The sequence below is a fragment of the Podarcis tiliguerta genome, assembly GCF_965153285.1.
Source record: "Podarcis tiliguerta genome assembly, chromosome: 11".
NCBI classification, from domain to species: Eukaryota; Metazoa; Chordata; class Lepidosauria; order Squamata; family Lacertidae; genus Podarcis; species Podarcis tiliguerta.
In genome coordinates, this window is record NC_139544.1 from 62,408,324 (window position 1) to 62,421,519 (window position 13,196).

General features: G+C 46.1%; 1 protein-coding gene and 1 long non-coding RNA gene across 2 annotated transcripts in view; both read right to left on the bottom strand.

Moving 5' to 3' along the window:
• The window catches only part of LOC310659622, a 325,082-nt gene extending 312,387 nt beyond the window's left edge, over positions 1-12,695 (bottom strand). Inside the window, exon 1 of the long non-coding RNA XR_014502875.1 lies at positions 12,361-12,695. This is a non-coding gene — a long non-coding RNA (uncharacterized lncRNA). The remainder of the gene's footprint in view (positions 1-12,360) is intronic.
• LOC310659565 (C-C motif chemokine 19-like) lies at positions 1,305-10,779 on the bottom strand. The gene is made up of 4 exons (XM_083403261.1): positions 10,546-10,779; positions 8,879-9,002; positions 5,193-5,289; positions 1,305-3,315 (listed from the first exon to the last, which is right to left on the bottom strand). Exons 1-4 carry the CDS (start codon positions 10,622-10,624, stop codon positions 3,292-3,294), a joined length of 324 nt encoding a protein of 107 aa, XP_083259387.1. The 5' UTR covers positions 10,625-10,779; the 3' UTR covers positions 1,305-3,291.
• Positions 12,696-13,196: the final 501 nt, after the last annotated feature.

Consider the following 13,196-nt stretch of genomic DNA (forward strand, 5'->3'; position numbering starts at 1 on the left):
TGTGGACTGTGCACAGGCGGCTGGTTGATCACTGCTAGAAGAGGTGGAAGGATCCTACAGGCCACTGAGTGGATTCAGCAGGCTCTTCTCACCTTCTTATGTTCATGAAGATTCGGTAGGCCTTCTGAAAACCTTCTATTCTATTGGGAATAGTACCAGGAAGTCTAAAGGAAGAGGATGAGACATTATATTTATCCGCAACAGTAGCCGCAAGGCTATTGATTGCAAAAAATTGGAAAATTGGTATAATACTTACAAAAACAGAGTGGCTTGCCAAATTACTGGAGTATTACAATATATCCAAAACAATGGAAGAAATGGGAAGGATCTCAAAAGAGAAGATAGACAAGGACCGGAAGGTGTTTAAAGGATATTTGCAAAATCATATTGAAAAACCAGAACTCCTATTAGAATAAATAAGTTCCGTTATAAATACCGAAATACCAAATAAGATGGATAACAATGTGTAAGGGAAAAAGAAGTAGAAAGTTGGTTTAAAAGTGTGTGAAGGAAAGTAATAGAAGTGAAAGAAATTGCAATTGAGTAGATTGGAAGTCTAACTGGATGGTGGTGGGCTGGTGGTGGGAAAAGGCAGTATCTGTGGGACTGAGTGGGGGTATGTATGAATATTTTTAAGGATTGTATGAAATGTATGTTTGTCTGTATATTTGTAATATGTATGAATTAATGTTGAATTATTTTAGTAAAATAAAATAAAAATGAAGATTCGGAAGGGACCATTATGGCCGTTGTGTCTGTCTATTGTGCTGTGGATGCAGAGAATTCTCCAGCCACCGCTTCCCTCCCCGGTGGCCTCCCAGCCTCTGTTTAGAAATACCGTAGTTTTCCATGTAGAACACGCCCCTGTGTATAAGATGCCTCCTATTTGGGGGTACTCCAAATTAGGAAAATGGGGGGAGATTGCCCAGAGTTGTTGACCTACGCTGACACTCGCACATGTCGCAAAACCCACCTATCGTCTGTCCCCTCGCCAATCGCCCGCCCAATTGCCGCAGAGCCAGCCAATCAACACCAGCCCTTGCTGCAGCCACCAATAACACGCACAATAGCCGCTGACAATCTCCGGCTTGCAGCAGCAACCAATCCCATGTCCTTGTGATGCACTATCTGTGTATAAGACGACCTCCCCTCCCCCTTTGGCATAATTTTCTAAGGAAAAAACCTCGTCTTATACATGGAAAAGTACAGTATATGATGAAGGAGAGCCAGCCACCTTCCCAGGCACTTTCTTCCCCTCCCAAGCAGCCCCACGTGCTTACATTTTCCCAAATGAGACACAGTAATGGTCATTCCCTTTTTTTATTTGAGAATTTATAGAGATTGCAAGCAGACACAATGGAAGGAACTTTGAATTACATTTGTATTTAACATCTGTGAGTAGATACTTGTAGGACAACCGCAAAGGAAAAATAGAGAATAACATGCAACCATGCAAATGGTTTTGAAAACACTACTGATCCATAATTTTTTAAGAAACACAAAACATTGGAATAAGATGCCCTCACCAGTTAATCAGGTTTCAAATGAAAGCTCCCAGTCACTCAACTTTTTCTGAACTTCCCAGTTTTGTCATTCAGATTTCTAATTCAGCATTGAAAATCACATTTTGGATGTGAAGTGTTTGCATCTGGTAATGCCCTAGCCTTTGTTCATGAATCTTTTGACAGTTTGACTCAGCTGTCAAACCTTCATTATCACTGCAAGTGATATTCAAAGGCAGCCTGGTAAATACATTTTTAAAAATGTCTCTGCTCTGCACTGTCATGGAGATATATTGGGTTCGTTCTAAGCCACACTTCTGGTTCACAATTGGCCTAAATTGAAAGTGAGCCCAGAATCCTCAGCAACGCATAAGGGGTTTTGCAGCAGATGTGCAGGTTGTCTTGGCAGAAGAGACCATTTGTGCTGGAGTGATCCCTGAAGACTGGAAACAGATTCAGATGTCAGTGCTATCAAGCTCCAAGCAGCCCATGCGCTGTCATGCACCAGCTGTAAAGCATTAAACACTGAAGTCCCAATATCATTGGATACCCAATATCAACTAGCTAGAAAACATTCAGCAAATATTCAAGGAATCAAACAGCTTCTGGAGAAGATGAACAACAGAATTCACAAAGGAGAAGTTCAAGGAGCTTTTGAGAAGCAAATTCATCCCAGATCTGCCTTAAAGTTCCTGTTTTGTGGTTATGAATGTTGCATCTGTCTCGGATTGGGGCCTTTGTGCCCCATCATGTGTTCTGTCTTTCTCAGCCTTGTGTTTCCACTATCTTGACTAGCTGCTTCTTTGCATCACTGTGAGTTTTCCTTTCTTTCTTTTGCCAAATCACATGGCCTAGATCCTCAGGGTTCCTCGCAGATAGTACAGTAATTTTCTTAGCCTTGAATAACAGGCTATTTGTTTTGGCCGATAAAAGAGAAAAAAACTACCCTTTGGGCACCCAGACTGCATGCATGATTGTTAGCTTGGACTTAATTTCCATTAAGAGACATTTTTAAACATGCACAGAGGCAATTCCAGGCCATGTTTTAAAAAGCCAAGGGTTCTGGCACACCTAACACACCCAAGGGTGATTCTACAATATGCCCACATTGCTAAGCTAGTCAGGGGATGATGGGAGCTGTAGTCCAGCAACATCTGCAGGGCCACAGCTGCCCCAAACCAGGTTTATACCACTGTTCTGCATTCTCCTCCTATTCTGTGCCCTGTCACCTCCATCTCTTGCAGCCTCATAATCCTCATAATTTGCTTGCTCCTTAACCCACCAAATGCACCACCAGCAGGGCAATTTCAGGTTTGCAGAATAACAAGGAAACAGCCCAAGCAACTGAAGGCGAACTCTCTCTTCCCTGAAGAGCAGCGAATGTGGCCAGATTGTGGCTAGGAAGAAGGCAAAGCAGTCTCCAAGGCGGCTCAAGAATAAATGGGCCGCCTATTAAGACAGTGGGAAGTTTTGAACCTCAGGAAACTGGGATTTGTGTATGAAGGTGTATAGCAAACAGCTGTGATCTTTTCAAGCTGGTGGGGTCTGAATCAACTAACTCGAGATGGATATTTGCAAATGCAAGAAAGTAGCGGAAAGGCTTTACAATAGTCTAGAGGCAAAGACACCCCCCTCCCCATTTCCAAGGGGGCAAACTGCTCAAACGCAGGAGCACAAAGAAGGACCTTGCTGGATTAGATGCGTGGTCCATCTTGGGGAAATGCAGGCATTGCATGAAGCTGATTGCTCGAGGCTCCTCCTCTAGGATGCAAGGGGGGCAGCCGGCCGTCTAGAAGGAACGCCAGGATGACCTCTGGGAGAAGAGGGAAAGCAGCATTAATGGATCAGCCACCCCATCCTGCCAGTGTGAGAGACAGTGTGGTGTAGTGGTTCAGAGCGGTAGACTCGTAATCTGGGGAACCGGGTTCGCGTCTCCGCTCCTCCACATGCAGCTGCTGGGTGACCTTGGGCCAGTCACACTTCTCTGAAGTCTCTCAGCCCCACTCACCTCACAGAGTGTTTGTTGTGGGGAGGAAGGGAAAGGAGAATGTCAGCCGCTTTGAGACACCTTAAAGGGAGTGAAAAGCGGGATATCAAATCCAAACTCTTCAAATCCAAACTCAGCATTTCTTCAGGTGGTTTTCCTACCCAGACAGAAGGGCTCAGCAGGCCAGGTTGTCACAAGGCCCCCCATTGTATACTGACAACCAGGGAAGTCAAAATTGCTTCAATCAGCAAAATTGGCCCTATTATGGGTGCCACCTAATCCCCATTCCTCAACTGTAATGACTCAATCTTTCAGTGTGGCAGCACCTACGTTTTGGAATTCCCTGTCCATTTGATCGCAAGCAGGCACCTTCACGGGGCTCTTTTTGGCACCTGCTAAAAGCATTGTCATTTTGACAAGCCTACCCAGATGTTTGGCAGGTTGATGAGAGTCTTGGGCCTTATCCACACATCTTCCCGATGCTTTCACCCAGGGAAAACCACTCTATAGTGTTCAGCCGGAACAAACAGCCATTTCGGTTTTTCTCCGGATTGACGTTTACTCCGATTTAGCACCAAAGAGTACATTTTCCCTGGGAAAGGGGTGGGGCAAAGGGGAAGCCACTTGCAGCTGGGCTCTCTTGGCGCAAGACAAGAAGAAGTGTGAAGGAGCCCTTAATCTAATGTTTATTGGGTGGATTTCCCCCCTAAATTGATTTTTGAATTCTGAATTTATTGTTATTCACGTTTTATACTGTATTTTATGCTGGTTTTTGTTGCATCAATTAAGTGTTTTAAATTTGTTGTTAGCCGCCCTGAGCCGGGTTTCTGAACCAGGAAGGGTAGGGTATAAATAAAATATTAGTAGTATTAGTAGTATTAGTATTATTAGTATTAATCTGTTTTCAGTCTATTGTCAATTTACATTTTTGAATGTCTTAAATTATTGCTCTTAACTGCTCTTAGTGGTATAATTTTATTGTTTATCTTTTTTTCAAACTGCTTTGAGGTGTTCCTTTTACAATCAAGCAGTGTATACATTTCATGAAATAAAAACAAACCAACAAGACTTTTCCAGACCCAGTTTCTTGGCTTTGCTGGGACTAATTTTGCCACCCCTCTCCAGCCCCACATTCACTGATGTCACACAGAAGATGGAGGAAACTTGTTTTCTGCTGCTCCAGAGGAGGGGATCTGACCCAACAGATTCAAATGACCAGAAAGGAGCTTCTGATGAAACATCAGGAAGAACTTTCTGGCGGGAAGAGCCAGTTGACAGTGGAACGCACGCCCTCAAAAATCCTTCCTTGGGGGGATTTTAAGTAGAGGTTGGGTGGCCATCTGACTTGGATGAGTTAGTTGAAATTCCTGCATCGCAGGGGGTTGGACTAGATGACCCTTGGGGTCCATTCCAACTCTACAATTCTGTGATTCTGTGACCCTGGGATCCCCTTGCAACTCTATGCCTCTATGACCTCTGAAGTTGGTGGCTTGTGAGAGAGGCTGCCATTTGAATCCATTGGATCGGATCCTACTTGAGACCTCAAATCTATCTCACAGCAGCTTTCATCTCAGGAAAACCACTCTGTAGTGTTCAATTGGAACAAACAGCCATTTCAGTTTCCTCCGGATTGACGTTTACTCCGATTTAGCACCAAAGAGTACATTTTCCCTGGGAAAGGGTGACTAAAACAGACACCTCACCCTGTTATGGTTTCGGCGGTTCAACGTCTCTTTCAGATGCTTCACCCACGGGGCATGGGGAGGGGCGCAGAGGTTTCTCCCTCTGATGGTGGTGAAACTGGAAACACAAAGAGCAGGAAAAAATATGAGCAGATGACCAGGATGCCTCGGCCATCTTAGATATCCCACCTATTAACCCCCCCCCCCAAATATCTGCATTGCATGGTCTAAAGCAGTTGTTTCCCCCCTTTTTGTATAATTTTTATTAATTTTTTCTGTTTTGCATTTTAGAATATTCATTTAAACAACCTTAAAATATCAATACTTCCTTTCTTCTCTTTCCATGGTTCATTTTGCATACCACAAATCCCTGCATATTTTACATCCATTATTACATCCATTAAACCTTATTTACGCTGCTGAATTTATCTTAATGCTGCCGACATTTTCAAGTGTACACAATTTCCCCCATATATTCAATAAACATTTTCCAATCTTCTTTAAATGAATGTTCGTCTTCTTCTCTTATTCTATAAGTTAGGTCTGCAAGCTGAGCATATTCCATCAGTTTAAGTGGCCATTCTTCTTTAGTTGGGACCATGCTCATTTTCCATGGAGGTAGTGGCCCCTAAAGGGGCAATGGGATTACCTTGGGGTTGTCAAGAGGCAAGTGGGTGGCAGTGGATCACTGGATCAAGTTCACCCATTTCGTTGAATTAATTAAACTAAGTAGCTTTCATTGGATTTTGAATAGATGTGCAATTAATTGTTACTGTTTCAAATTTTATTGCATTATTCGCTTCCTTAGTGGGAACCACTATTCTGAACGATGCTTTTCTATGGGGTTGGGTAGGGGTCACTGGGGATAAATTTATAGAACCAAGCAGGCAGCGCCTCCCAAAAGTTTGGGTGCCAGAGATCTATAGGCAGCAGTTGGCACGTTGCCCCCCCCAGGAGGAAAAGTGGGGCCAAATGGCCTTTTTCATGCTTTCTGGTTCTGTGGAGCCCTTTATCGGTGAGAATCCCTGATTAAGTTGCCAGGGGAAATCGTCCGTGCAACTCAACACTTTTGCCACTTCTTGAAAGCAACCGAAGTTGCCTTGATGGGATCTCGTTCCACCTCATTTGCACAGCCTGGCACCATGCCAGGGAAGTCGCTGTGAACGGGACATAGTGACTGAAGTTTGTGCAATGTTCTCTTAGCCTCACTTTTGGCTGCAAGCCACAGACCACAGAAGTTGTTTTATTTGCATGGAAGTTGATCCCATTATGTGCCTAGATAGTAGCAGGGGAAGACCGTGTACAACCGAACTTTGCTCTCTTTGTTCGCAGCAGGAGGGCAGAGGAATGGGAATGCAACAGATATTTCCCTCTTGTGGGTTTAACAGAGCATGGAGCGGGTTGTAGTGATGTCAGGTGACAAGAAATGCAGGACTCCAAGAATTGCAGGCTCTGAGACTGCAAGGAGAGGTTTCTGGTTACATCGATTGTCCCAGACAACAGACACTTCTTAAACTAGATGAAAACAGGCATGCTGAACTCCTCTGAACTTTGAATTACAGTATTCCTAAGACAACCCTCCACCCATCTCAAAGGAGGATTGTGAAGCCTTGTAATATAAGACTTACTAAACTTTGTAGGTCTAGAATGAGAAGTCAACTCATAGTAACTGGAAACAATATTTGTCATTACCCATTACTACAAAGCCAACACAATATTACTTCATTTAGGGTTTTTCTAAAAAAAAAAACAATAAAAAAACAGTTTCCACATAGGATGCTCTTGCTCAACAGCACATGGCTGGCAACTAGATGGGACAGAGAAGGAGAATGTCTCCTGCCAAGGTTCCCCAAACTGATGCCCTCCAGCTGTTTCAGACTACAACTCCCATCTGTCCCAGCTAGCTAGCGCTGATGGGAGTTGTAGTCTGCAGCTTCCGTAGAGCATCAGGTTGGTGGAAGTTTGACCTATCAGCTGCGGTTTGGGTCTGAGATGGCTGGATAAGAACATAAGAAGAGCTTGTTGGACCAGACCAAAGGGGGTCAAGCAAGTCCAGCCTTCGGTTCCCACAATGTCCAACCAGATATCTCAAAGGGGTTTGGGTCCAAAAGCCCTCCTATGGTTCCCGAAAACTGGCCTTCAGAAGCTGTGCTGCTTCCAGCTGTGGATGCAGAGCACAGCCATCCTGCCTAGTGGTTGCTGCATGCTGATAGGAGGAATTCCCATTAAGTTGGAAGCGCATAAAGGAATGGACGTGGGGAGAATCCTTTGTTCCTTTCCCCACACCTGGCCTTGTGGGAATCATCTGAGCATATCAGGATCCCAACCACCCTTCTCATGGGGATCAACTAATCCTCTATGCTGGATGGGGTTCCATCTCCCCAACCCTGCAGCACCTCCAAGCTGACCCCTTCCTGTCCTTCCTACAAGGGAAGGCTGAAGCTCCACACCGTTCCCACAGCAGACACTTCGTCCTGGAAGAAGCTGCCATGGGCCTCTTGCACACTTGACTGCTTGGCCAAAGGTGACTGGAGGCGTGTAAATTCAGCACCACCGTGAAAAGTCACTGGAGCAGAGGAGATGTGGAATGAAGATAAATGGGGGCCACAAAGGTCTGCAAGAGGGCAGCCAGGCAGGTGGGAACAGTACACTCAGGACGAGAAGCATCTGCTGTCACCAAAGTTAATCGGCAGCAAAGTTAATTCAGCCGTGGTGCATCGCCTCTTCTGGGCTGTCCCTGCCGGCTGCAGTTCCAGCCCTTTCTTTTCCTTCTAAGCATGCTGGAGTGCTGTTTAAAAATAGCCAAGGAATCGTAGACTCATCACCAAGGGTCATCTAGGCTGACCCCCCTGCAATGCAGGAATCACAGCTAAAGAACCTCTGACCAGTGCCTGATTTACATATAAACAAGCTATAGCTTAGGGCCCCACTCTCTTGGGGGCCCCAAAAAATTTAAAGGGGAAAAACTGGATGTACATTTCCAAAAGATGATAAAAAACAAATAAAATAAAACCTACATATAGCAACAGTGTTTTGTGTTGTGTAGGCTCCAATGATGTAAGTAATGGGCCCCCAATCATTTGAAGTTAGAGCTTAATAATTATTTCACTATTAATATACTTCTTTTTAATTGTATTTCACTATTAATATGCTTCTTCTTAATTGTATTTCAGTTCAACAATTACTTTGATAAAATACATATTTTGTTATGTGCAAATGGCTTTAGAGACCTATTAGGTCCATAAATTACCATATAGCATACACTGTATATTCAACACAGAAAACAGTAAGAATTTGTCGTTGACAAAGGACAGCTGGACGTATAAAGGGCCCCATTACCTTCAGGAGCTGAGGGCCTCATCAAACCTAAACCCAGCCCTGCCTCTGACAGAAGGTCACCCAAGCTCTGCTTAAAAACCTCCCATGAAGAAGAGCCCATCGCCTTCTGAGGGAGTCTGCTCCCCTGTTGAAGGCTCTCACCATCAGAAAATTCTTCCTAATGTTTAGTCAAAATCTCCTTTCATAGAATTTGAACACACTTCACTGGGTCCTGCACCCTAAAAAGGCTTGTGTTGCACCCCCTATTTTCTTCTCCTCTCTGATCTCTCTGAGGTCTATGCAAGGGCACACAATGATCTATGCACACACTACCCCCTCCCCTTTCAAAAAGCCGACTCCTGGAATGCAAAGTAGGGGCCACAACTTACATCACAGCCCGGACTGGGCAGCCGTCTTGAATGTACTGGTCCTGGTAATCTCGGACAACTTTGGCAGGAATGGGCATCGAGCTAGTTCTCAGACAGCAGTCCATGACCTGATAATCACCAGAAACTGAAGAAAGGAAAGGAAAAATCAAGGTGTAAGGGAGGGGAAACGGAGGCTCTGCCCTTCTCTTGGCTCACTTTGCAGTCCAGGTTAGAGAAAGAGAAGCGCCTTGCTCCAAGGCCACCCGTTGCCCCTTCTCTGCCAAAGCAGGCACAGCCCAGCCAGAGCTGGCAAGGATCACATCTACCTGCATAGCCCAAATCTCCAGGGTCCTCTAACTACAATGCTATAGTAGCAGAAGCAGAGGCCAGTGTTGTGGTTAAAAAAGGTAAAGGGACCCCTGACCATTAGGTCCAGTCATGGCCAACTCTGGGGTTGCGGTGCTCATCTCGCTTTATTGGCCGAGGGAGCCGGCGTACAGCTTCCGGGTCATGTGGCCAGCATGACTAAGCCGCTTCTGGCTAAACAGAGCAGCTCATGGAAACACCGTTTACCTTCCCGCAGGAGGGGTACCTATTTATCTACTTGCACTTTGATGTGCTTTTGAACTGCTAGGTTGGCAGGAGCAGGGACCGAGGAACGGGAGCTCACCCCATCGGGGGGATTCAAACCGCTAACCTTCTGATTGGCAAGCCCAAGAGGCTCAATGGTTTAACCCACAGCGCCACCCGTGTCCCTCAGTGTTGTGGTTACATGGCAGCAAATATAAGGCAGCAAACATGAAAAAGGGTTTGCAATCAGTCTGAAAAGGGTCTCTCCAAACAAGACATGCGGGCATTGAAATGGCAAATTGTATTTATTTTTATTTCAGAAAAGGTATACACCACTTTAAAAAAAGCCTCAAAGAGAGCAAAACCATAAAATTATCAGTTTAAACAATCACATGAAAACAACTTTGCAAATCATTCAGAACATAAAATCAACCATAAACTAAACATAGATTAAACTACATTTTACATTATAGATGTCTGGACAGACTTCTCTAAAAAAAAATGTTTCAGCAGGTGCTGGAAAGGGCACAGGGAAGGCGCCAGCCGTGTGTCAATTGGCAGGGAGTTCCAGAGTGTAGGAGATGCCACACTAAAAGATCTATTTCTTACAAATGAGGAAGGGGTCTAATGTGACACCAGCAGCAGTGCCAGTTCCGCTGACTGCAGAGGTCAAGTGGGGCAAGGCGATCTTGCAGGCAAACTGGTCCTCATGTTGCTAAGGGATTTAACACTAAGACCTTGAACTTGGCCCAGATCAGATTAGAAACCAGTGCAGATCTCTGAGCGCAAGGCCTCCCTCCTGTCAGCAACTGCGTTGCAGCATTCTGCACTGACTGCAGCTTCCAGAGCAAGCGCTAGTGAAGACCCACCGTTTGCCAAAGAGGAGGCTTAACCACTAGGGGACGCAGCCCAGGTCGAGGGACTGCCCCATCATTTATGGGGAGCCAGAGAGCATTGGCAGGGAAACGCTTGAGTGCCAACTTCAAGGCAGTGGAATTCAGGAAGGGAGAGAGGAAGAGGAAGGATTCCCCTGCTCTGGAGAGGCCCAGCCGAAAGACCTCCTGAACATTGGACCCAGCAGTGTGGCAGCCAGAAGGGGAGAAGATGTTGTCTCTTACCCTGCTGGGTGCTCCAGATGCAGAGAGCCACCAACCCAAGGATCCAGCCGCCGCCGTGTGCTGCCATGCCTGCTGCCATGCTGTGGGTGCCAAGGATGCCGCAGAGAGGAAGAACGACCCAGCCAGCCCTGGGTAGCTGATGCTCTAGTGTGGAGCCAGCTCCCACCTCTCCTATTTATTGCGATCCCTTGCTCTCGTTTTCACTTTCTTGGTGTGAGTAACAGAGGAAATCCCAGGGAACCAGAGACAGAGGTGAACAAGAAGAGGCCCAGGCAGGGCTTGTGGCCTGGGCACTGTGCCAGGAATGCCAGCCTGCTGCGGCACCTGAGGGCTTGGTCTCTTTGCTCAAGGGACGTGGCTTGAGTCATGTGAAGGGGTTCTTGGGCAGAGGGAGGCAGAATCATAGAACTGTAGAGTTGTAAGGGACCCACAAGTGTCACAGAGTCTAACCCCCTGCGGTGCGGGAACCACAGCCGAAGAATCCCTGGCAAATGGCCACCCAACCGCTTAAAAACCTCCAGTGCGGTAGAGCCCAACACCTCCCAAGGGAGTCCATTCCACTCTCAAAGAGCTCTTAGCATGTGGAAGTTCTTCCTGATATTTAGTCAGAATAGTCCTACCCTTGCTCCTTCCTCCATGGGGCAGCCCTCCAGATATTTGAAGATGGCTCTCATATCTACTCTCAGCCTCCTCTTTTCCAGGCTAAACATACGCAGCTCCTTCAACCGCTGCTCATAAGGCTTGGCTTCCAGACCCTTGATCATCTTGGTTGCCCTCCTCTGCACATGTTCCAGCTTGTCAATATCCTTCTTAAATTGTGGTGTCCAGAACTGGACATAGTATTCCAGGTGTGGTCTGTTCAAGGAAGAATAGAGTGGGACTATACTTCTGTTGATGCAGCCTAGAATAGCATTAGCTTTTTATGACTCACAATGTTCTCATGTTCAGCTTGTGGTCCACTAAGACCTTTAGATCCTTTTTGCATGTACTACTGGCAAGGCAGGTGTCCCCCATCCTATGTTTATGCAGCTGGTTATTCCTGCCTATGTGTAGAACATTACTTTTGTCTCTATTGAAATTCATTTTGTTAATTTTGGTCTAGTTCTCTAAGACTAGTGTTACAGGGCTGGGTCAAAGAAAAAGCTTAAAGGAGCTTGCTAATGGGTCTGATGTTTCTGCAAAACGGAGCTATAGTTCAAATGGTGGTGGGATCCTGGAACGATCTGTTTTGCCATTTGCATTGTAGGGTTCCAGTCAATTGCAATTTCAGTGTGGGATCTAGTCCTATACCACCAAATTCATGCTGTCAAATTATGGTTGATTTTGGGAGGCCTTGCACAGAAAACTCACTTCCTCCAGAAGATCATACTTTTTGCAAGAAGGAAAGGGATGGGGGAATGCTGGGTAATGGGGGGGGGGTAATGTTTGCTTTGACACAACATGCAGCACAAAGTTAAACTAGGGAGGCAGTGATGGCTCCCAACCTAGATGGCTTTAACAGAGGATTGAACAAATTCATTGAGGAGGAGAGGGATATTGAGGATTACTAGCCGGGATGGCTATGCTCTGTCTCCACAGTCAAGGCTGCAATGCTTCTGAATGCCAGTTGCTGCAAAATGCAGGACAGGATAGGGCTCTTGTGCTCAGCTCCTGCTTGTGGGCTCTTTTTATAGTCTTACGTTCTTCAGGTGCATGTGTGTAAAGAAAGGGAGGACATTTCACAAACTAGACCACAGCAGCCACTGTCTGGTCACAATGAAGATGGAATTTCAAGGAACATTGTTTTATGTTTTTAACAGTGTCTAACCTCTCCACAGGGACGTGGGTGGCGCTGTGGGTTAAACCACAGAGCCTAGGACTTGCCAATCAGAAGGTCGGCGGTTCGAATCCCCACGACGGGGTGAGCTCCCATTGCTCAGTCCCTGCTCCTGCCAACCTAGCAGTTTGAAAGCACATCAAAGTGCAAGTAGATAAATAGGTACTGCTCCAGCGGGAAGGTAAATGGCGTTTCCGTGCACTGCTCTGGTTGGCCAGAAGCGGCTCAGTCATGCTGGCCACATGACCCGGAAGCTGTACGCCGGCTCCCTCGGCCAGTAAAGCGAGATGAGCGCTGCAACCCCAGAGTTGGCCACGACTGGACCTAATGGTCAGGGGACCCTTTACCTTTACCTTTACCTTTACCCTTCCCACAAAGAAAAGAGGGTGGATGCTCAATAACCACTTTGTCTGGAAGTCCCCTGTGCTGCATCAAGTAAATGTTATTCCCCACCCATTTGCAGCACATTTCCCATCATTTTCCTTATTGCAAAAAGTCTGGTTTGGGGTGCAAGAGCATCTGTTTGTGCAAGTTCTTCCCATCAACTTTAATTGCGCAACCTGCATAGCAACTGTCTGGAAGTGCCCTGGGTTTCTCCCTTCCCTCTCCCTATCCCCTGCTCAGTTTATAGACATAATTCTGTGCCTTCATTTACCATTTCCTCCTGGAACATCTGACTGCTTGTGGGGAAAGGGAGCACCAAGGAAACCCATGTATTGCCCCAGAGAGTGAACAGAGTCCCTTCCCCACACCACTGGGGCCAAACTGACCTCTGGGTGACCAGAAAGCTTACTTGGCCAATGATGGGCTAGATGAGGGCCAATAAACTGGCTTG

Excerpts from the sequence above, each read along its gene's own strand:
- LOC310659565 (XM_083403261.1), bottom strand. The coding sequence starts at position 10,624 with ATGGCAGCAGGCATGGCAGCACACGGCGGCGGCTGGATCCTTGGGTTG. Across the intron at positions 9,003-10,545 it reads CATCTGGAGCACCCAGCAGG|TTTCTGGTGATTATCAGGTC; the intron begins GTAAGAGACAAC and ends TCCTTTCTTCAG. Across the intron at positions 3,316-5,192 it reads ACCGCCGAAACCATAACAGG|AGGTCATCCTGGCGTTCCTT; the intron begins GTGAGGTGTCTG and ends CTCTTCTCCCAG.